This window comes from Erigeron canadensis, chromosome 1 (assembly GCF_010389155.1).
Source record: "Erigeron canadensis isolate Cc75 chromosome 1, C_canadensis_v1, whole genome shotgun sequence".
NCBI classification, from domain to species: Eukaryota; Viridiplantae; Streptophyta; class Magnoliopsida; order Asterales; family Asteraceae; genus Erigeron; species Erigeron canadensis.
The window spans coordinates 1,005,208-1,030,782 of NC_057761.1; the positions used below are offsets into that span (position 1 = coordinate 1,005,208).

Below are 25,575 nucleotides of genomic sequence, written 5' to 3' on the forward strand. Positions count from 1 at the left end.
CAACTCTCGGAAAGAGCGGTCCATCAGTAGATCATATTAGATTGTTCCAGAATAAAAGCTATGTAAAGCCTAAATGTTTGAGAATAGCTATTGCAGTTCCAATCAAGCTCTAAAAATGTTACCTTGAACAAAATGCAAAAATCAACCAGAAATTTTCATTTAGGGAGCTCGTAAATGGGAAAGCATCAACTGTAGGAAGCATGAAACAGAATTGACCATAAAGGAGCCAACATGAAATATAGAGATAAACCAACTGCACCCATAGCAAGGACTGATAAGCATTCTTGGGCAATATCACAATTCAGAAGGGAGACACATTAAATTGTTAAAACCACACTCCATGTCATAATTAGTGACTCAAGTATGATAAATAATTAGAGCAGTGCCATGTAGAAGACATATGTTAATAGGTGAATACTACCTTTTAAGACTCGGCTATACTATCAATGAATTGCTAACTTGGAAAAATGCAACAACTAATAGTGAAACATGTTAAAAAATAATATAATACATCCTATCACTTCGTAACTCTATATGTACCAAAAATTACTTCATCTACCCATCATGCCAGTTTAAAGAAGCCTAAACTTAAGTTATAAACATAAGTGAATAGTTACACAAACCAGCTCGAAATCTTTAAGTGCTTCCTTAAACTACCACATCGCAAGATAAGCAATTGTATTCCCCCCATTGTTATATCTTTAAACGGTCAAACTAACTAAGAAACCGTGTTTGATACCTCCAAACTAAATTTTACAAACTACAACTCATAACGTTAGGTTAGAAAAGCCTGTTGGCACGTTTATCTCACTTGATATTGTTATTATAAATTAGCAACAAATAATAGTACATGATCAAACAATATTTGACACAATTAAATAAATCCTCTCACATGGCCGTTCGAAAAAAAAAAAAAAAAATCCTCCCACAATCACACACAAATCACACACTCACCCTTCAATAAAACTTCAAGGGTTCTTCATTTTAATTCTTAATTTCCTAGCAATTTGTGTTGCTTTTGGATGTGCTGGTCTCTTACTAGAATCACATTGTTCAACTTCAACCCAATTGATCACTTTCAATACAAGTGATTGAGGAACTTTCTTAGCATCAGATTCTACGCTTCCTTTCGTTTTCTTCATACCCTTTTCCAAGGCTTTCTCCAAGAACTCCATAAACCAATTCCCAGCCTCGGTTTCAATCTGCATTCCCAGTTTGATGGTATTACTCAGACTGCAGCTACTAGACCCCCCGGGGTTCTTGTTTTCATCGTTGTCAACGAATTTCTGTTTTGGATTAACATTCGATGGTGGTCTCATTTGTTTCCCCAAGGGTGTTGTTGACTTGTGATCGTTTCGTTCAGGGAAGGCTGCAATCGATTTGTATAATGCAGCTCGCCTCTTGGATGCATTGTTTGAGTCTGCATTATTGTTGTTCATGATATCGTGCAAGACTGGCGGTTCTTCTGCTGGGATTTGAGCGGTTGCAGCTTTAATGGATGTCATTTCAGCTACTGCTTGAACAATTTGGTTATGGAAATCAAGAAACTGGTCAAAACAGTCTGCTGGATTTTCGGGTTTAGCTGACTTGCTCAAGTTTGATAGATTCCTGCAAGTTTAATAAGACAAATTTGATTGTAGGAGACCTAAATGTATATAGTCACAAAGAGTAAAAACTGATGAATACACGTTAGTCTTACTTGAGAGACCGAACAAGAGTTTCAGTGGCCGAGGCCTCTCTAAGTGCTTGTAGGGCTATCTTCTGTGCCGTTTCACGTTGTTGGATTGCTTCCTGAAGTAATATGAGTTTAAATATTAGATATATCAGAATCAAATCACACTGGCTTTGAAACACAGAAAGAAGTGAGAAGTACAAAATGTCTGTATGGAGTTGCAAAAAAGTCAAAATATAAAGTCTTGATATGTTTTTTTACAGTAGAAAAAAGTCAAAATCTTTGCAAATTGGGTCACAAACTCACATTAAGCAACTTAATTTTGAGGGTGACATTGTTTGTAAAGCCACAAAACAAGAAATGCCATATGGGTTTTAAACATTTTGATCATTCATGGAAACTCAAAACTCGAAAACTCAAGAATGGATTACAGAAAAATACAAACTTTTGCAGAGTAAAAGTCAAAACAGAATTATAAGGATCACATTGGCTTTGAAACGCCAATTCCACTTAGGTGAGTCGGTCACGAGGTTTCCCCTCAAGGGGCTCCTTATGTGGAAGTCTGGGGTTCAAACCCCGTGGTGTATATTATGGTAAATTTCTAACTTCAGAACTAACACTAACATTTGCCGTTAAAAAAAAGGCTTTGAAACACAGAAATGTATAAAAAGTACTACAAAAGGTCCATATGGAGTTGTAGAAATTTGAAGTCTCAATAATGTTTTCACAGTGGAAAAAGGTCAAAAACTCTAAAAATTGGGTCACAATAAGGGAGTGAGTTAACAAGAAATACTATATGGGTTAGAAACATTTGAAGTCATTCATATTGTTTGTAAAGTCAAAACTAAAAACCTCAAAAAATGGATTACAGAAAAATAAAAAGTTTTGGCAGTTGAAGGTATACCTTTCCCAAAAGGCCAAGTTTTCCTGGTAAATTAAATGATAAGTTGGAGTCCCCATAAGGAGAGTCTTGTTGTGAAGCCATTTTTGAGTTTGAATAGTTCTTGGTCTCCGAACCAACACCGACACTTGGAGAAGACAACACTCGTGCGTTCCGTAAACTTGGAGGTGGAGTTGTGCTTTTCTTTTCCTGGAATAATATAGTCAAAGATTAACTCAAGGTCAACTAAATTTGGGACATGTAATTGGTTTTTTCTTCTCAATTAGCTTGCAGAAAATCCATAAAATTCTATAACTAATCTGATTAAATAGTAGCATTTTTTAAAAATTCAAAAGATTTAAAAATAATAATGAGGAAGATGTACCTACAGCTGTATTAAAAGGACTTCTTAAAATCTTTGCATCTCTGTCACAAATTGTACTCTTGCTCCTTGTATATTTCATCATAGAAGAATTAATAGCGCAGCTTTTTCTCGTAGCAGGACTTTCCATCATCTTCGATAACAACCCTCCACCTGCAGAGGCTCTAACGCCTCCATCTGCCCGTCCTCTCATCATCGGCGACATAGGAAAATTAACCTTCATGGCAGACCTCGTTTTCACAGGCGTACATTGATCGAAATCCAATGGACACGGCTTCAAAACCATTGGTGATGCACATACCCCATCTTCCCCTTTTTGTCCTGTTCCCCAAGAACCTCTTCTTGGAACACAAGACTTTGTACCCGAATTCAAATTCATACTCAAAATCCCTATTTGTTCACTTTTTTCGCCTTTTTTTCTCAAACCCATAAGCGGTTCAGGCGTACCGACAAACGGGTGTCTCCCCGGAAGCGGTTTAGCACCTTTAGCAATAGGAACAGGGGACCCTGGCTCTAAATTATCAACATAAATAAACTGACCAAGCTGCATTTTATTACTAAGAACAAGATCATCTTGTTCAAAAGGTAAACTAACGTATATCGAATGAGAAGAATCCGAAACCTTGATATAAAACCCGTGTTTGGGCCATAAATCTTTCTCATCAAGATCAGCTGGGACGATATCGGTTACTTGTAAAAGTGAACTCCTATGTTCACTTGTTGGTTTCACCCCTGAATTCATCCCATTTAATAGCTTTAACAACATTCCGGGTGCCAACGCCGCCATTATTTATCAACAAATAAGTTGATCTCAAAAATCTTGGGGTTTCTTTTCGATCGGGCCAAAAATAATATCATCAACGGACGAAACCAAACAAAAAAAGAAAAAGAAAAAAGATTGGGTTTCTCGAAATAAAGATTGGATTTTTTTTGGATATAAAGATTAGGGTTTGAATGAATGAAGATGAACAGAATTTTATGGGTTTAAGAGGGAAGATGGAAAGTGGGGCGATGAATATAACGGTAACTAACAAAGAGGTGAGAAACGGACGAATTGTGAATTTATTTAAATAAAAAAGACTTTTATGAACGTTAGGGATATATAGCCAACGGTCATATTGGTGGTGAAAATTTATTGACTTTTTCCCTTAGGATATCCCATATATGTAAATATGTAAAGTTTTTTCTTTTAAATTTATTTTCTTATAAGAATCACATGATATAGCTTGTTTTAATAAGTTCATGAATGATATAGAGAATTTTTGAAAAAAAAAAAAAAACGTATCACTAAAATAAAATGACACGTATAATCAAAACATATTTTATATTTATTTAAAAAATATTGATTGATAAATATATTTAATTTATTATAATAGACAAATGTCTGCGCGATGTGGCAACGACGACGACGACTATGGCGATGACAGTTTTGGCGGCAGTGGTAGCAAAGTTGGTGGCACCGGCGGTAACGATGGTGGTGTGGTTATTAATTTAAAAGTAATTGATTTAAAAATGGTAGTGTATTATTTTCATGGTTGATAGATGTTTATTGTAAATAATTTCATTAATTAAGAGGGTATTATAGGTATATCAGGTAGAGATATTTAAATGAATAAATGAAGGATATGAGTAGTTTAGGTTTATCAAGTTTTTTTATAAGAAATTTAGAAAAAACGAATGCTTTATAAGGTAATTTAGATTAGATTAGATTATGTTTAGAAACCGACAAAAATATCAGTAAATTATAAAATTTCTCTATGTCTTAAAAATCAATCGAGTTGTTCAATGTTTTCATTTATATAATTGACTAAATGGATATCGACACGGTGAGGCGACAGTGATTTTGATGATTATGAAAGTCTTTTTTAAATGAAGAAAATATCTAATTATGAAATGTTCTATACGTTTATCAAAAGCCTAATGAATGATTTGTAAACTTATTTTAGAAGTAATGTTAATCTAAAATATATATATATATATATATATTTTTTAAAGGTGAATTTCGCTTGAAACTTCGTGTCGCGATTCAGCAGCGAGAGTTCTAGCATACGTTGTCTTAACTGGGTTCGCGCTAGATAGCTCTCTCGAAGTAGAAATGCCTATTTTAAATACTCAATGGAGGAAAACCCACTACAATCCCCCGAAGGCACGACGATTAATAGGGGTAAACCCTGCCCCCTCAGACTTGAACTTGAGTATAACCAAGCCAAGCCCTTGATGTGTCATATTTTATACCATTTCTCACGTAACTTTAGGACCAATTATTCGTTGTTTTTATAGTTTTACATCTAACTTTCGATGCTTTGAGGTTGTGTTAAGTGTTTTTAGGTTGGAATATGATTAGACGAATGAATTGGTTGATTTTGATGACATATGGAAGAAACGGGAGAAGGATTCGGTCGAAATCAAGTGAAAGACGAAGAAAACGAATTCTGGAGTGTGTAACTCTCGTTACAAAACTAACGGCCATTACAATGGAAAATTCTGAAATCCCTGAAACTTGCAGTTATGACCATAACGGCCGTGAGAAGTGTGAAGGCGTGTAACGCCCGTTAGTATATTAACGGCCGTTACACGGGAAGAAAGCAGATAACTGGCGTGAGGCTACTAACGGCCGTTACACGCGTTTTTCATATATATACTCGGCTAGGGTTCTGTATTATGGATGAATTTTATTAGGGATTATCTTAGCATAACTCTTGTTCTCAATATTCTTAAGGCAAACGAGTTGTTAGAGTTTTACATCTTTTCAGCTTTTGATTATAATCATCATTGCTACCGGATTATCTTCAATCGTTTTTATGATTTCTTTTTTATTTGTTTGTTCTTGTCTTTTTAATATGAGTAGCTAAATCTCTTGCACCCGCTTGGGTAGTAAGCATCTCATAGGGTCGATTTAATGTTGCTTGCAAGTGTTGAACAAGGTTTTTATGTTTAATCGAAGATCCATATTTATATGAGTGTAAATATTGTTTTTATCTTTTATATTTATTAATTGATAATTGTAATTAGAAGTTCGGAAGAATCTATGTCATAGTCAATTAGTTTATGAAAAAGTTAATCGGTCTATAATTAACTTAACGTCGTTGAAGTTTGGAAGAAACTAACGATAAAGATTTTAAACAAGTAAATTCACTTTGAATGTGTAAACACTTATGATAGAGGAATCTGATTAGGTGAATGAGCAGTTCGGAAGAAAGCTTTTAAAGGTTAAATCTTAAAAATCAACTCAGGTTCTTAATGCTTAATTATTTTGAGTAGAAATTAAACGCGGAAGCGATAACTATATTTAGAGCAGTTAAAGTGTCAAGTATAAAGAAAGTTCGTCTTGTCTATTTTTTGATTCGTTCAACAAATGCAAGTAATGTTTAGATACGATGATTGGCATGTGAGTTGATCCAAGTAGGTGTTCCTTTTAAACTATTATTAAGATTCAACAACAAAATTCTCTCTGCGATTAATCATATAGGATTACTAACCTTTTTCTACTAACTACTTGCAACGTGGCAATTCGGCCACAAACCCCCTCCCCCCCCCTTTTTCTTGAATCACTTTATTTTTACAATTACTCACAAAGTCCTTGTGTTCGACATCGTAATTACCAAGTCATTATATTGCATACGAACGGGTACACTGCCTGCAAGTGTGTAGCAGACATTAGCTAGGTAATTCGTGATTATAAATTTTTAAACTCGAAATTACACATTAGCCCACATAGAAGGACTACCTATATCTCAAAGTTGGTGGAATGGAGATTCGAACTTGAGACCTAAAGGTCACCAGGGGAACTCCAAACCACTCCACCAACTCATCATTGATATCTAAAATATTTGATTGTGGGGTATTCCCCATCTAAGCTTAGATGAGGGACAACCCCATATTCACTTATCTTATATATATATATATATATATATATATATATAATATAGGGAAAAGTTAAATTAGGGACTCCTTATTTTAGAGACTGTTATGGACTCCTTCTACCTCCTTCTTTGGCCGCCACCACCATCATCTCTGACCACCACCATGATCATCTCCGACCACCACCATGATCCTCCGGCGACGGCGACCATCTCCGACGAGACTTACACATGTGTAAGTAACTTACACATGTTTTAAGTACAATTTTTTTTAGGTAGATCACCCATCACCGGTCACCCCCTATAACCGATCACCCTCTATGACCTATCACACTATGACCTATCACCCTCAATGACCTATCACCCTCAATGACCTATCACCCCCACCAGATTTGGTTTATTAATATCCTTAAGGGCGAATCCCGCTCCGAATCATAATTTTTATTCAACTTACACATGTGTAAGTTGTACTTACACATGTGTAAGTCTCGCCGGAGAAGAATATGGCCGGAGATGTCGCTGGAGATGATCAGTGGTGATTAGATTTGATGAAAATGGACGGTCTAGATCAAGTCCCTAACAGTCCCTAAAATAAGGAGTCCCTTATATAACTCACCTTATATATATATATATATATATATATATATATATATATATATATATATATATATATATAGGGTAGGGTTAACGTGAAACTAGAAATATGGAGAGAACCGTGAGAACCACTAGTTTCCCTCCCCCTTTCTTCATTTTTGAGTGGTTTTTTATTATTTTTATTTTTCACTTTTTGAAAAAAAATTTTGTTTCTTATTATTTTTATCAAAAACCCATTCCAAAATAAAATAAAATTGTATATGGTAAAAAATCATATGGGTTACGTGTTAAGAAAACGTATGGATACGTTACGGGCATTGCCCTACATCCATTCTAAAGGGGTTGTCACTGGACGCATATGAGAATGGTATGGATTTGATGGGAGACGATCCAAAAGAAGGTGACGGTTGTTACGCTTACGGTACGGGCGTAACCCTTAATGCTAGGGCAAAGCCCTTAGAAATGATTTTCCAATGGTTTTCACGGTTCTCACCATATATCTGGTTCCCACTTGATCCCTTCACTATATATCTATATACATATTAAAACAGTAGGAATCCTAACTTTTTAAAGGCCTCTTCAATTTAAAGTTATATTTAAAAATTGACACATGGGATAAAAGCTTATGTGTCATCTTTATAATTTTTTTACAATATTATTTGGTAATAAATATCTCTAATATATGTTTTCAATTGTAAAACTCGATCACTTTCAAATCACAATATATATTCATAATAAATTTCTTAAAATTCTCTACCTACCAAAAGATTCGTTTTACAAAACACAAAAAGAATTTGTTTTCGATCCTAAGGTTCGTTTATATTATCTAAGTTATTTTAGAATTTTTTGTTGTCTTGCATAGTATACTTTGATTTTTTTTTTCTCTCATGTTTTAGTAAGATGGAGATATCCATAAGGCCATAACCATGTTTTCTTAATACTGTCACTTAATTTTTTGTTTTGCTTTTTACTTTATTTATGATGTTATTTTTAGTGTTAGCTTAAGAACATCATCTTCTTGAGTTAACTTGTCATTCAAATAGCAATTAGGTACATCATATCAGTTCTTTGACAATTAAATAAAATTATTTATCTTTTAAAATTATAAAAGAAATCGTAAACTTCAATGACAATTATTTTTAGACAAAGATAAAAAGATATTTAAAAGGTAGTTTTTGATTATTAGGCATATTTCTTTTTAACAACAATTACCAGGCATATTAAATATCAAATCTTCTTTTTAACCAAAAACAAGCATCATTTTATTTAGTTAATAAAATCACAACCGCAACAGAATATTAATTGATTTGTTAAAATTTATATGATTTCAAGTAACAAATGTTATAGTTAACATGATAAAATCTAAAGGATTTTAACATTGTGAAAACTTTCTTTAAACTGATAAATTATCATCAAAAACTACAAGTTAAACGTATGAATACATGATGCCACCACATAATATTTAGGTGAGTTTTTATCGGTGTATATAAAACACAAAAACAAATTACTAATAATTGTTGACATTCTAAACTTTTAGCTGACTTAATTCAACTATACTTTTAAGCAACCGCACATCGTGCGGATAAAAAACCTAGTGTGTATATATATATATGGAGATATATTTCCTACAACTCCATGTAGCTAACTCCCTACATACACCTCATTAAAATAGACTAGCATTGTACCCGCGCAATGCGACGACGGTGACGGCGACGGTGGTTTAGTGGTGTCGGTGACGGTGACAGGTGGTGATCGATGACATCGACAATTGATGTCAAATGGTCTAACCGTGTAAGTTAATACAATGGTGATAATGATATTTTAGAAGATAAGGATTTAAAATGTAAATTAATTCATTAATGGTAATTTGGTAATATCTAATAACCCTTCCTTAAGGTTTGTTTAATAAGGGCAATCTGGTAATTTCTCATCTAATTATTTTCTAACTCTTTCTTAAAATAGGGGGTGAATAATCATTATAAAAGAGTAGTAGATATATTATCACTTAGAATAAACTGATTTTAATGCTCTTGCTAATTATCCATATAATCTACTATAACTTAATAAAAAAATATATTTCAGTTATACCACAAGAAGGATTGTGAGACGATGGGGTCAAATTAGCTTAGTAAATTAGTATATTGTTAATGTGGAGCATGGGTTGATACAATGTAAAAAGGATTTATGTCAATGGATTCTGCCTCATGAATTATGGTTTATTGTTGAACCTGTAGGTATCCTACTAGCCAAATTTGGATGTTAATTTCGTGTGTAATTCTTCATCATAAAATGGGTTGGATATGCCTAAAATTTAGTATGTGGGTATAGCCACTATGAATTCTGCTGTTAAAACCTGTATGTAGTTGCAAAGCTTGCCACTATTATTTTACCACAGTAATCGTATTTGTGTAGATGCATGCTAACTCAATCAACGACAAGAAAAAAAAGTTAGAAGAAATGAGAAAAATAAATACTCGTACTACTTGAATGGGTTAAAAGAAAATTTACAATAAGGAAAAGTCAAACAAACTTTTACGGATAATTAGCAAGAGTATTGAAATCAATTTATTTTAAGTGATAGTATACTAATTTTGCGTAATATATATATATATATATATATATATATATATATATATATATTACTTAAATGGTACATAATGTTTGCTCGATATTGATGGTTTCATACCTTACCTATACTCATTATGTGGATCATACTCAACGCTGTCAAAATTTCACTCGGGACATACCTGGACCCAAACGCAGTTAGCTGACTGTCAAAACACCCCCACGTGCACGTAAGGGGTAAAAATGTAGTTTCGTGTTTCTTAAATACTGAAATGGTATCTAACGTTTGCTCGATAATGTAGTTTCATACTTAACATTTAGTTATTAGTTTTTTTTTAAAGTTGAATTTCGCTTGAAGTTTCGTGTCACAATTTCGGCAGCAGGGGTCTAGTATACGTTGTATTAACCGGGTCCGTGCTAGCCCCCAAGGGTTTAACTTTTAGGGTTTTAGAATGCAACTTTTCTAATTTGTATGCATAAAATCAAAAAATGATTTTGCATTGATTTTTAACATTATACATGTGAAATCATTTTTGATTAGAAATTAAGTTTTAGTTTAGGGTTTGAAGTTGTAGGGTTAGCATAGGACTTCAAACCCTAAACTAAAGCGCGGGGCCGAAGGCCCTCGTGATGACACTTCCCCCTCGGATTTGATTTTGAATAGGTTTAATGAAATTCCATATATCTACCCAAACAAATGAAATATCATCAAATTTGATTTTGAATAGGTTTAATGATACCGAACACATTTCTTTTGTCTAGATGTATGAATAAAATCAAATATGATTTTGTATGGGTATTTCACACTGTATGCCAGTGTTGTAAATATCGTCGGGATCGGCCGAGATCTCGGATCTGAACTCGGGATCGGCGGCTGGAGGAGTCGATTCTGCCGGAACGGCCCAGTGGATCGGTCAACGGAGGTCACCGGTGGTCAACGATGGTCAGCGGCGGTCATTGGCCATCAAAAAACGATCAAAATCTAAAAACTCAACAAAGAGAAGAGAAAAAGGGAATAGATAGAAAAGAGAGAGTCTCATGATGATGGTGATGATTGATTCCATGGTTGTATGGTGGTGCTTTATTGTGATGAGAAGAGAGAAAGAGATAGATTAGGGGAGAAAGATACATAAACAAGAAAAAAAGAAATATAAACTAATGTGATGAGGAATTGAGAATTGTGAGTAGTGACATATAGTTGTCTCTTGTATTTGTTACAGAAATAACTTTTATTTTACCCCTTCAATTCTTAAATTTCTTTATTTTGCCATCTATATTTACTTAACTTTGTATATAATCTCATAAATATTAGGGTTATTTACTGAAATGGAACCTGGACTATCCACCATATTACTGATTTCATACTTATAACTTTAAAATTACTCTTATCATAGCCCAACTTATCAATTTTCCACTCGGACGATACCTGACTTGACGGGCGTCTGTTTGGCCGTTAAATTGGGGTATGACTACCGTAAATTTTAAAGTTTTAGGTATGAAACCAGTAATATGGTGGATAGTCCAGATATCATTTATGTAATTAACCATTATTATTATTATTATTATTATTATTATTATTATTATTATTATTATTATTATTATTTATTATTATTATTATGGTTGTTGTTGTTGTTTTTTTAATTACACAAAGTACATTGGTATATTTTTGTAAATATTTGTATTTATTTTATAAAAAAAAACTTTATTTCTTAGTTGTGTTTAGGATTATTTTTTTCAGTCATTACATAAGGTATTTTCTTCATCTCTTAAACATAACTGAAAACAAAAACTATATGATTTTCTCTTATTTCTCTTATTGTTTTTTTTACCTTTTTGTATTGTATTTATGTATATCTTATATGACTATATTGTTGTCATGCTTAGTTTTTTGCTTTGTAGATATATATTATTATTAAGTTTAATGAATAGATAACATGCTACATTATCGATTTATATTTGATTTATTTTTACACAAATGGCGTTGTTGATGATATCAAAATATCTTAAGGTAAATGGTCTCAAAAGAAGTGTTTAATAACTACGGTAGGTTGAGTGATTGTAATATTGACATGTCGGAAAAGTTAAAAGGTGACCAGAATTTAACCATGAACTATAACATAATCAATTTTCACATAATAAACTTATAGAATACATATTTACTAATGTATAAAATAATCTTTTTAACTAGCCGCGCATCGCGTGGGGTAAAATACCTAGTTATATATATATAATTCTTTTTTCCCAAATATATTTTATAATTTTCCATTATGTTTATTTAATCGCATAAGGGCTGTTTATAATATATCTTTATCTTTAAGATGATCATTAAGTTAGACTATACCCTTTTCTATTACACATAAACTATGGAAAGTGTTCTGACCTCCAGATTAAACGTATTTGAAAGCATTAAATTTTTTACATTACACATGCATTTTGGATGCACGCATCAAATGCAAAAATTTCATATATGATTTTATGTAACGCCATGAAATCTACATAAACAGTGAAAACCACACATATCAAGTGATATTTTCTTTGTTTAATATAGCTAAAGATTCATGTGTTTTTTTTTAATTTTTAATTTGTTATAATTTAATTCATTTTTTATACAAAGAATAACCATTTATGGTATATACATTATTGTAAGGGTATTATGACTAAATAAAACAATATTTTTTGCTTAACTAAAAATCATTATGTATCATGAAAAAATATATATTAAATGGTTTTTAGTTAATGTGGGTTAAGCTTACATAATGGTTTTCATTTTATTTATTTTCATGAAAAAATATATATTAAATTTACGGTAGTCATACCCCAACTTAACGGTCAAACTGACGCCCATCAGGTCAGGTATCGTCCGTGTGGAGAATTGATAAGTTGTGGTATGATGAGAGTAATTTTAAAGTTATGGGTATGAAATCAGTAATATGGTGGATAGTCCAGTGACCATTTCAGTAAATAACCCTAAATATTATTTTTTATATATAAATTACCTAATCCGATATCTCCCCAATATCTCTGTGATTTTTCAAAAACGCCTGTCTCCCCACCTTGCCGATCCGATCCCGATCCACGAGTTTTACAACCTTGCTGTATGCTTTAAATCATTTTTGATTTTAAATGGGTGTCTTGATATGTAACTTATTTTTTTTTTCTCAGCGTGCTGTATAGTTGATTTTGAATAAGTTTTCAGACTTTATGAGTAAAATCAAAATTGATTTTGAATAAATTTCTTTTTAAGGAAGCCATTTGGTTTGACTCAATGTGCTACACAAAATTATATATAATTTTGTATATTTTCTTGACAATGTATGCGTAAAATCATGTATGATTTTGCATAAGTTTTTCACATTGTATGCATAAAATCAAAATTGATTTTAGATAGGTTTATTTGTATAGAACTCATTTGCCTTGTCTCAAATTTATACGTAAAATCATATATGATTTTGAATAAATTTTTCATAGTGTATACTTAAAATCAATTTTAAATTTGAATAAGTTTATTTGTAGAGAAGCATATACAAAATCTTATATGATTTTGAATATATTTAATGATACCGAACTCACTTTGTTTTTGTCTAGATGTATGAATAAAATCATATACGATTTTGTATAGGGTTTTGACACACTATAGGTAAAATCATTTTTTTTTTAATTTTAAATGGTTTTCGTTATATGGAACTCATTTGGTTTTGTCTCAATGTGTTATAAAAAATCATATATGATTTTGTATAGGTTTTTCACAATGTATGCGTAAAATCATTTTTGATTTTGAATAGTTGATTTTGAATAGGTTTTTCACAATGTATGTGTAAAATTATTTTTGATTTTGAATAGTTCATAATATATAGGATTTTCACACTGTAAGAGTAAAATTAAATATGATTCTAGGCATAAGAACACAAGTAACTAAAACCTCAATACAAAATCAAATTTGATTGTAGAAAACAAAGTTACAAAACACAAATCTATAGAATCTATATACAAAATCAAATATGATTTTACACATACAGTTACAAAAACAGAAATCTTTATAATCTCTATACATAATCAAATATGATTATGAACAAAGTTACAAAACACAAATCTGTAGAATCTATATACAAAATCAATTATGATTTTACATACAGTTACCAAAACATAAATCTCTATATACATAATCAAATATGATTATGAACATAAAAGTAAATAATAACATATAACAAATTGTACTTGATGTTACTCATAAATTTCCACAAAACAAATGGAGTATATATCCACAAACCTATACACCAAAAAATTTAATTCTTAATCATAAGTTTATTAAATCTTATTATCAAACATTAATTTACACATTTCATCAAACACCTTATGCAATACTCAATCAAATGTGATTTGATATTAAATCATATATAATAAACTTTGGTTTAGACATTTTATCAAACACCTTGTATGCAATATTGTACCAAACAACAAAGTCAATTGAAAAACTAATAAAATTTAACAAACTCAAATGTTAGAATAAATCTAATCACATATTATCAAATTACATTTGATTATTACCTGAGAAAATTCGAATTTACAGTAACATCCCGAACTCTTTTATTCTAATTCCGTTAACTTTGACCTTCAGTCAATGTTGACCTATCGTTAAGTGACGTCATATTTTATGTGGTTCATTATGGTATTAATAATTATTTGATTATGTGGTAATTAAGTAGATTAAGGCGTGTCATTTCGGGTATGAGTTCCCAATAGTGTGATTTAAGATGTCGTTAAATGTTACTATAGTGCTTGTTATGTTGTATGTATTTCCATTAGTGTCGGTTTATGTACAAAAGGTTGTTAGATATATTTGTGACATCGTTAACTATGTTAAAGGGTTTAAGTGTAAAGTTAATAAAGCCCTAAACCTAAGTTAATAAAGCTCTATTCAAGTTGTAGTATGTGACACCAAAAGGAATTATCATCATGTGGGAGTCTAGTTGCAGATTTTAAAATTAAGAAAAGTGGCAAAGATTGATTTTGACTTTTCTTTGGTTCCAACTATATGTATATAATAAATAAAAATTATGATGTTCCTTTTATTGGCTAGTGGCTAAAAATTGTAATAAGGAAAAATGCAAATTTATTTGTGTTCTCTTGAAAGACACAGCAGGTCAAAAGAAAAGAGAGTCAAATGGTGTTGTTGTCTTTTGGGGTCCGTGAGTTACAAGCACAAAAAAAAAAAAATGAGTTATGTTGTTCCTAGTCTTGATGTCGAACAGAAAAAGATAAATATAAAGGAGAAAAATGCTTTGTTATTGCCTGCATGTAGTAAAAAAAAATCAAATGAATAAGTGATTTTATTATTGGTTGCTTCAGATTCATTGGAGAAGACATGTTGACGTAAATGGTCGTTGCTATTTGTTCCTATATAAAGTAGTAGTATAAAAAGGTGGTTTGTGATTTTAGGAATCACGTGAACAATAGAAGTGTTGTTTCATGAGAAATTTCTTTTTAGAGTTTATGGTGTCATGTTTTGTTAGTTTGGTTGATGTGTGCATTGGTCGTGTATATGTTATTGAGAATACATGACAAGCTTGATAAACTATTGGTATTTATGATTGTGAAGTTGTAAAAGGTAAGATAACTTACTTTTGACACCTGGGGACACAAAAAAAAACTTAGTTTTAATAGTTAAACTCCATTTTTATATTGTTTCAACTATCTCATGCATATGTTGGGTGTGGAATATATGTGGAAAGTTTATTGGGTGTTGTTAAAGCATGCTTGAGTAGATATGAGTTTAATATTGTATTGTTGATATATGTAGCTTGTTGAGTGTGTAGTGAATGATTTATGTGGACTTGTACACATAGTACATTAGACATGATTTAGGTTGTCATGTCACGTGCACATTTAAGGGCCCTAAAATATTATGTAGATATTGGTGTGATATATTTTTAATATATCTTTTGGTGAAAGTCTCGAGCATTGGTGTAAGAGTTAAGCTTAACCCACATGAAGTCTATTTTGACAGAGTGTGCTATGGCGTCACTTACATAATATGCTATGACGTCACTTACATAATGGTTTTCATTTTATTTATTTTCATATATCTGTTTTATCATGATTTTATATTATTTGAGTTTTACTTGAATACTAACTTTACTAACAAAAAGTCCATACACGATAAGCGGAAATAACGTATAAATTCATTCCGTTTTGCATGCCACGACTTTGACTTTCATTTGGGACTTATGTGAATGCTTGAACTTTAAAAATGTACGTATTACGGTGGAATAAGTGAATTGGCACTCTCTTGCTAAATAAAGATATTTTCCACATGACAAATGATACGCCATCCAATGATGGATATAGGAATTTACGTTGTTTCCCTTTGATTTTCTCTTCACATATTCATTTTTCAAAAGAAAACTTTAAAAACCTATAATTATTAGTATATATTAAATTAATTATTAGTATATATTAAATCACATGTTTTACGGTTGATAAATGGCTAAAAACATGTAAAATTGATAAATGGCTAAAAACATGTAAAATTACATATGACTAGCTTGATAAATTCATATATTAATGGTACATATGAACAAATTATTCATATGTAAACATCACAAGCTATATATATATATATATATATATATATATATATATATATATATATATATATATATATATATATATAGAAAAGGGAATATAAGGCTGTCCGACACCTAAGCTTAGCTGTGGAACCCCTCACATACTAATATTTTATTATTTATTGTTTAATGAATAAATGTCCAGGCCCCCATGATTTTTATGATTTAAAAAATTTATATGTGAGTGTCCAGCACCTAAGCTTAGGTACCTAACAGCCTTATATTCCCATCCCCATATATATATATATAATATAAAAGTTAAGTTCTTGCATTAATACTAAACCAACATTCATCTCTCTTCTTAATGATTCTTTAATTTTGATATCAATAATCTAAAGCTTTCAATTTCATGTTGGTTATGATGTTGAAATCTTAAACAATCAATTCTTTATAATCATTTGATCTTTCTAAAACTCAAAAAATTATACTTAATAACATCATGAATATTTAACATGTATTTTTGTTAATGCATATATAATCGTATATGAAAAGACACAAAAGTCTTATGAGTACCATAAGTCCATTTGTAAAGATAGGTGAAAGAGGTAGGTGAAAGATAAAAATGAAAAAGGGTGAATGGTTAATGGGGGGAAGTGATGAGTGAAAGTAAAGAAAGGTAGGTGAGTGTGATCACCTAGCTAAAAAGACAAAATGTGGGAACCAAATGATTAAATGTATTGTGTTTTTAATAATGTTAATTTATTTTATATATTGATTAAGTCATTAATTAAGTGTATTTAATTAAATAAAATGAGAACCAAATGATAGGTGAATGGTTAAGGGAAAAAGTAGAATGTGAAAGAAATGAGATGGTTATGCTGATGTGGCGGAAAAATGTGTAAGTGAAAAGGTGAACAGTTACGAATGGTCTGAGTAATGGAATTGATCAGACCGGGGAGTAGATAAATGACAGGATTAATGCACTTAACGAACTTAACGTGGATTTCCATGCATGGTCCAAAAGAAACTAATAATCGACATGTTGGTTGTTGCTTACGATTATGGTTTCCTTTTCATGTTTAATCAAACATTGTTTATAAATTATTTGGTTTCTTATCATGTAAATATACCGTATTGATAATCATTATCCAAATATATTATTATATTAATATTTATATTAATTTGTAAAAAAAGTCTCATTAATTTACACTTTTTTGTTTTCCATCAATAATTTACACTTTTTAGCCCTGAATATTTAATTTATATTTATTTTTTGCCATCATCTTGAGAGAATTTTTTAAAACTTATAATCATTTAATTAAATAAAAAAAAATATAACATATGTAAAAAATTATTTGTGATCCAGCGCCATCAATATGTCTAAGCTAATAATGACAGTGACGAACCTATGATTATTGTATTACAACTTGCAAAATATAACACTTAAAACTGTGTTTCTTTAAAATTATAAGTTTTTATGACTTAAATGTATGAAGATCTAATATTGATAATATCGTAGATCCCGTGTTCAGTGTTGGACATGGGTCTAAAATCTAGTATATTAACTGTACTCGAATACTAACAATTTATACGCTATATTGAGTATAAATAGTTTTAAGCTATTTTAGTTATAAGTTTAGAGAGACTTATGTGTATCTCATGCAATTATGGATGTTTTGATATTGTATCGTATCAATTGAATTTTTATAGAACATGTAAAAAACGATTAATTTTTCAACGAAATTAATTATTTTTCATTCTGTTGTGCATCGCACGGGTCTTAAACCCTCGTTGGATCAATGAAATAAATGATGAAATAAAAGCATTAAATAAAAACAATGATAACATATATTACGTATGGGATCGAAATGCTTTTTTGTTTTGTTTTATAAATAAAGTGTTACAAGAGGTATTATAAATGTCCAATTTCATTATTGTATGTAAAAAAGGTAATGAGAGTGTATATCTTTCGGAAAGAATAATGCGTTTAGAGCCAATAAGGTCGATGACCCATTGGTAAGGTCTTTGATCTTGGGGAATCCATCTGGGTTCGAGTCTTACTTCCCACATTTGTGGGGTGGATTAATAAGGATTTTTAGAGAATTCTGAGTTTCATATCAAACATGCATGTAATTGAAAAGTAACAGTAGGTTATAATTTAGTTTTAAAATAAAAAAAAATAATAATAACGCGTTTAGAATGTCAAAAAGAAAAGCACCGGAAACATGATACGTACTTATGATGAGTTTGACTAGTTCGGCTTCAAGAATTAGTAAAGGTACGTTTTCGGTTCAACCAAACTATGATTATTATCATCGCCCACCCCTTTTTATATGTTCCGGCTCCCTTGAATTATTGATCGTCTCGAGACTATTGTCATATTCTCTCCCTTGCTTATTGTTAACTTACTGATTATTATTTCATCTTTTAATTTCTTCTTACGTGTTACACGGTGACATATCTATAACAATTATAAGTATTAGCTATCTATAACAAGTGTATATATTTTATTATAGTGTGAAACTGAATTAAACATATATTGTTATGAATGAATAATAATTACGGTACGTAGATTATCACTTCCTTTATAGGCGAGCTTTGTCTTTAATTCATTCAATTAAGTAAACTTATTTATGTCGTTACAATCAATATAGATTTACATTTTATAAATGAATTTTGGTTTCCATCAACTACATATCATTTATAAAATTAATCGAACGAGACACCATTCATATATTGATAATAATCAGTTAAAAATCGAGCTAATAGTTAATGTCTTATGCTTCGAATATTTAACAAATTTTAGTAGATAATTGTTAGGACCAAAATTCGCCGGGTGAACTTAGTCGTCAAATTAAGTAAAGGAAAATTATAACTTCTCATATAGGCTATTATATTAGGAAGTCTGGTATCATATAGGCTATTATATTAGGAAGATTAATCATTTCTGTTAAATAAACAAAGGATCTCAGGACTAACTAGTAAACAACAATTTTATCGATGTTATCTCATTTTGTAGAATCACTTGGTGCATCTAAGAACTTTATCCAAAATATCTGCAAAACAAGGAAGTGCGGTATCTAAAACACCTGACTTCGCCACGTCCTCGGAAGTCCGGTGTCTAAGACATCGCACTTCATGTATCAAAATTCATGCAACATACTTTTGTCTATCTTTGTAATAAATGTTTTGTTTGACACCACAATTCATGTACCAATAAGCAGCATAGTTTCTCAAACTTATAAATGAAGTTCGGTAATCACAATACCGTCCTTCACTTTTTACTCCAAGTAGACATTCTTGTTTTACAAATTGCAAATATTTTGTGTAAATTAAGTTCCTAGATGCACCAATTGTTTGGTTTTTATTCCCATCCATACAAAAAATTCTTTAATTAGTTATGCAGGTGGGATAATGAAAGTGAAACTTTGGAGCCAAAGATTCACATGACTCACATCAAAGTACCTACTTTATCCTTTTATGGAAAATACATATTTGTGTAAATCTTTACACTGCACGGAATTTGTTTTTACCCCAAAATGACTGAGAAAGTACAATTTAAAAGTAGATATATTTGGTTCACATAATATTTTGGGATTAATAAAATCTGTTAAAGAAATTAAAATTTAAAAAATAAAATTTGACGAACTTTTTTAAAGTATGTTAAACTATGAATTAATAATATACACGTACGTATCCATATTAAATTATATAATACTTCATTTGTCTCACTAAAACTATACATTTTTTAAAATTTCAAAGTCAAAGGTTACCAAATTTGACCATAAATATTTTTATTTGTGTTATATAATAGTTAGATAAAAATTATACCTAATGAAATACACATCATAAACAAAATATTTCCATAGTCACAATACGTAGATGACATAATCACAATATGTACGATGATGATTGATCATCAGGAGTTTTGACGCACCTTCAAAAGTGAATATATTAAATGCGCGTCTGCTGCTTATAGCAATTACGAGGAAGATGCATAATGTACGAGGCAGACAAAAACCTTTCCATAGACGTTTTCCCTGCTTTCTATTTAATTTTCGCTTTTACTCAGCTACAATTATACTGATAAAGACAACGACCTTTTCATTCCATTTAATTAATTAAATAATTAATTAATGTATGTACTTACGTACATGCATGCGTTGACGATATGACTAAACGCACGTAAACACGTACCAAAACTAAAACTATATATTATATATAGACTATGTAGTAACAGTATGCATTTAACTAACACAAAAAATTAAAACAGATTGATATGATGAGGCGTGGAAGCTTAGCTTCTTCTTCTTCCCGGCAGGCGGTTAACGAAAAGCAACGTCGAGATCGTATGAAGGATCTTTACTCTACCCTTGCAACTCTCCTTCAACTTAAGCCTCATGTACGTACTACTCTTTCTCTAGCTAGCGAGCTCATATATATATGTATGCATACACGAAATGATGCAAACACTTATATATATTAATTGAATTAGAAAATTCTCTTTTCTTCCTTTTCCAATCCATATAGAGTTTCTTTCTATTAGAATACTATAGCTTTATTATTATTTTTTTCTCCTTTCCCTTCCTTTCATGTTCTATTTAAAAAATAATCCGAGAATGCATTCAGTATAAGAAATCTGACTTTTGGCTGCGATTGGAGTCGTCGCCATATGTGGGGACTAAAGTTGCCACATTTTGATGCATTGAATACTTCAGAATCACAAAGATCATGAGTTGATGCATTTGTATGTATATTGAAGAAGCATTTGCATCGAATGAGAAAATATATTTATTTTCAACATGTGAAAATTTGCATCAATTATCAATGCATCTCTATATAATTAGAATATTAAGGTACAAAACTGGAATTTAAATGTTTTATATATAGTGTTTTTATTATTAGTACTTAAAAGAAGAACATCCTTACTAGAATATACTCCGTATATATTATTAAACTATAAGGCCTTATATATGGGTAAAAGAAAAGAGATTATGCTATTAGGGTGTTAGCCCAATGGCCAGGAGTTTTTCACAATGTAGTTTCCTTCTCGGGGTTTTAGGTTTAAATTCTGACATATGCAAATGTGATAAGGTGGCTTTAGTAACGCTATATCCATCTAGCACATGGGAACAAACTCTTTAGGGCGTTCCCAGAAGTCAAACCGGCATAGGTGCATCCGTTTGGAGTTGTTAGCTATTTATCTGTTTATATGTTTTGCTTTATGTGCGGGTTGGTTATAACGTACGTGTATGGACGTTCTCATCTTGTTACCGGTTATATAGGAGAGAACGTCGATGCCGGAGATGTTGGATCAAGCAGCGAATGCATTAAAACTGTTGAAGGAAAAAGTAGAGCGACTGAAGGGAAGGAAAGAAGAGTTAGAAAAGGAGGTCGATGATGATGAAGTGGGAAAGGGAAGGAAGCCACTCATGGTTCAAGTGAGGGAAGTGGATTTAATACTGGAGGCTAACTTGATAATGATGGTGAATCACAAGAAAGTGATGCCATTTGAAGTTCTCAAAATTATAGAGGAAGGTGGTGCTCAAATAATGAGCTCCAGTTTCACTACACATGGAAACCACATCTATTGCATCATTTATGCTCAAGTAAGTATATGTCATCTTCCATCACTTTTAAGATAGGTGTATTTAATGAAGTTTTTAGATGACAAAATATATACGTTAATTTGTCATGAAAAAGTATAACAATTATATGTTAATTATTTGTTTATTTTTTATTTTTTTGCAACCTATAAACTATATTCAATTACTAAGTAGAGTTCCTTCGTAAAATATAGAATACTTTTACAAAATTAGATTACTTTTATTATGCCATAAATATTTCCATTTAATTTGAAGAAAAAAAATTGTCTATCAATTAGTTAAGTAATATTTCCATATTATTACAATCACTATATATTAGTATTATATTTTATATTTGTTAAATCAGGTAACATAGTTTTTTTTAAGTTTTTTTGAACATTATGTAACATTAATTAATTGATTTATATTATGATAAATCCTAATCTTAAATAACAATTTTTATTTCTATTTTTAATTTTAAAAATCACTATTAAAAAAGTAGCAGTCTTATATATAAGTTCTAAAACGATTTGGGATCATTGCAATATGTTATTATTAAACTAGATGGATGTTTGTGCGTTACGGTGATTAAATGATGATGATTTTGGGGATTTATAGCTGCAGTGGTAATGAACAGCGGTGATTGACGGCAATAGGTAGTTATGGTGATATATGTGTGTTTGTGTGTGTGTTCAGTGTGGGAAGAGGAGGAGAAAGGTGAAAATGAGGAGCGTGTATGGTTTGTTTGTGTACAAGTGTATTTTGGGTTAAGAAAAAGTTGAATTTAGAACTCTCATTTGTATTATAAGGAAGTATAGATAGATTTGTTATTAAAATTGAAAAAAATATATCTACCACTTTTGTTAGTAACAAATATACATGTTTTATTGTTGAGCACTACCTTTAAAATTGTGATTTTGCATAGAAACTTTAATTATATCAAAAGAATAAATATTGGTTATAAATATTTAATTTTACATCGTTAATATCTTATATTTATTTAAAAAAAATATTCCGTATATATATTGTGCATACGGTAATAAAAAAAATTGTAAAAATGATAACATTACCATTTTCAACTTCTATATTTTAATATATGAAAACGTAACACTTCAATAAAATATTTTATTTTTGTAAAATAACATAGTATTAAAAGAGGAGTATCCTCGGAATGTGATGATAGGCAGTGTGGTGGTGTCGGTGGTGTGGTTGTGGTAAAGGTAATCAACATTAAGGGGGTTATTTAAGTAAAATTATTAAGGGGTGTTAAGTGAAAATGTTATACCTTTAAAACAATTTAACACCCTATATATAGTTTTAAATAGCAAATTTAAGAGACATAAGCAAGATTAAAATTTATGACCTCTAACTTCTAACGCAAGGCAGAAACTACTTAAGTTTGTTTGTCATTATTTCACTTATTATAAATCATATAATAGTAATTAAAAAGACAATAATTGAAAATGTTTCTATTAAAAACTTTTTTTTTCCGAATAACTGTATTAAAATTTTTTAATTAATGATCCTTAAACAACTACACAACGTAAATCAATTGGTCATTTTGGTGTCATTGGAACAAATAGAGAGCAGAAAAAGTAATAAAAAGGAAATATTTATTTCATTGGTTTTGTAAACTACTTACTCGGTGAGAAGAAGGAACAAAAGTTCCTTTAAAAAAACAATTTAGTTTTTAGTAAGAAACAAATTTTCTTTTATAACAACATTCTAATCTATTTTCATTTTTAAATCACACGCATGTCTGTGATGAAACCAAATTTTTGTTTGATATTTTATTCAAACAAAAGAAAAGGCAAGTTCGGAGTATGTTTAATTATTTAGAACTTTTAATTTGTAATAATAATGTTTAATATCTTCCATTTTGTTGACATTTTTTCTATATAAACGTCTATTTTATAATATATAATCATTTAACTCAATTTCTATGTTCTTTTCACTATATATTATTAATGACTCAATAGTATAACATATAAACGTGTAACGCACGAGACTAACCTAGTATATATAAATATATACCACCACTAATAATGATGATACCTCAAAATTTTATGGATGCATATACATATATAGTACATATACCGTTAGGTGAAGCCTGGCGAAATGTATATATATACTTGTCTATTGAAAACTTGATTTAAAAAGAAAAAGTAAAAGCCTCTACCCATAAGCTAAAAAGGATTGACATGTTCTTGACACGATAAGTGGCGTAATCTTTGATTGACACATGTCCTTTTAATTTATTTGTTTTGTTAAATTAGCTTTTTTAGTTGTATATAAATTCAATTTTCTTCTTAGACTTAGAACTAAACTTTGAATCTTGGCTTATTAATACAAAAGATATTAAAATCTTATTTGATTGATCGTTTTCCCATTAATAAACTCTTTTTCTTTCTCAATTGACATGTTCTTGACACGACACGTGGTGTAATTCTTGATTGACACGTGTCCTTTTAATTTATTTATTTTGTTAAATTAACTTTTTTAGTTGTATATACATTCCATTTCCTTATTAGACTTAGAACTAAACTCTAAATCTTGACTTTTTAATACAAAAGATATTATAACCTTATTTTATTGATCGTTTTCCCATTAATAAATTCTCTTTTTCCTTTTCAATTATTCAACTCCTATTACTTATATTAATTATAATAAGTGATTAACATAAAGACTTTAAAATTTTGAGTTTACGATCCGAAATTACAAGACTATTTGGTTCTAAATCTTTAAGGTAAATCCAAAATTATAGCTAAACATATATTATATTTATCATTACTGTTTATTATATTTAGCTTCGCTCGTCGATTTACTTTAACCATAATTTATTTCATACTCACGTATTATGTATGGGGCATATTTTTTTTTTATGATACAATGTATATATAGCTAACGTACATTGTACAGGTATTAGGATTAGTAAATAAATAAGAGAGAAGTTTATATAGATATAATCGATTTTGTTTTCCATAATTTGTGCAGGCTTTTCAACAACGAATAGGATTCGATGCTGAACTTATAAAATCTTGCTTGATGGAATTGGTTTGCTAGCTATAGCCATGACGAACTCGGAATATATATATATATATATATATATATATATACTATTTTTAATATCCGTACGGATTGTTTATATGTTTATTGTAATAAAATATTAATCTTAATATATACTAATATTAGGTCTTTTACCCGCGCGATGCGCGAGATGTTATAAATTATTATATATGTAATGTAAAATTAATTCATTTAAAGTTCACATGACCTGTAAGTGAAACTTCTATTTCTTAGCCAAACTTAAATTGTTTTTAAAAAAATAATAAATAATTGATAGATCAATGGGAACCAATTGATCTTATGTACCGCATTTGTATTTGCGAAACCTTATCTTGAGTCTTTTTTGCATCGATGGTTAGCTTTTATTTTCATAATTGCCTTTGGCCACAAAATTTTGATATATTTAAT

At 30.4% G+C, this 25,575-nt stretch overlaps 2 protein-coding genes across 5 annotated transcripts; one reads left to right on the plus strand and one right to left on the minus strand.

Annotated features, from left to right (window-relative positions):
- Nucleotides 1-801: 801 nt before the first annotated feature.
- Nucleotides 802-3,898, minus strand: LOC122584709. Its single transcript, XM_043756756.1, has 4 exons — nt 2,942-3,898; nt 2,577-2,762; nt 1,700-1,791; nt 802-1,608 (listed from the first exon to the last, which is right to left on the minus strand). The coding sequence occupies exons 1-4, from the start codon at nt 3,719-3,721 to the stop codon at nt 969-971; spliced, it is 1,698 nt and encodes a 565-aa protein (XP_043612691.1). The 5' UTR covers nt 3,722-3,898; the 3' UTR covers nt 802-968.
- Nucleotides 3,899-20,737: 16,839 nt separating this feature from the next.
- On the plus strand, nt 20,738-25,207 carry LOC122585618. Of its 4 annotated transcripts, none has more exons than XM_043757741.1 (3): nt 20,738-20,918; nt 21,802-22,125; nt 25,096-25,207. In XM_043757741.1, the coding sequence occupies exons 1-3, from the start codon at nt 20,796-20,798 to the stop codon at nt 25,162-25,164; spliced, it is 516 nt and encodes a 171-aa protein (XP_043613676.1). In that variant the 5' UTR covers nt 20,738-20,795; the 3' UTR covers nt 25,165-25,207. The 4 variants fall into 4 exon arrangements, with proteins under 4 accessions (XP_043613676.1, XP_043613677.1, XP_043613678.1 ...); XM_043757742.1 differs by lacking the exon at nt 25,096-25,207 and adding an exon at nt 22,666-23,001; XM_043757743.1 differs by lacking the exon at nt 25,096-25,207 and adding an exon at nt 22,720-23,001.
- The last annotated feature ends 368 nt before the right edge of the window (nt 25,208-25,575 follow it).

Bases quoted from the DNA above. Each gene is read 5' to 3' on its own strand.
- LOC122584709 (XM_043756756.1), bottom strand. From the start codon at position 3,721: ATGGCGGCGTTGGCACCCGGAATGTTGTTAAAGCTATTAAATGGGATG. The intron at 2,763-2,941 runs GTAGGTACATCT...ATATTATTCCAG, and splicing joins GAAGTCCTTTTAATACAGCT to GAAAAGAAAAGCACAACTCC. The intron at 1,792-2,576 runs GTATACCTTCAA...ATATTACTTCAG, and splicing joins AACTTGGCCTTTTGGGAAAG to GAAGCAATCCAACAACGTGA.
- LOC122585618 (XM_043757740.1), top strand. From the start codon at position 20,796: ATGATGAGGCGTGGAAGCTTAGCTTCTTCTTCTTCCCGGCAGGCGGTT. The intron at 20,919-21,801 runs GTACGTACTACT...CCGGTTATATAG, and splicing joins TCCTTCAACTTAAGCCTCAT to GAGAGAACGTCGATGCCGGA. The intron at 22,126-22,797 runs GTAAGTATATGT...GTGTGTGTTCAG, and splicing joins ATTGCATCATTTATGCTCAA to TGTGGGAAGAGGAGGAGAAA.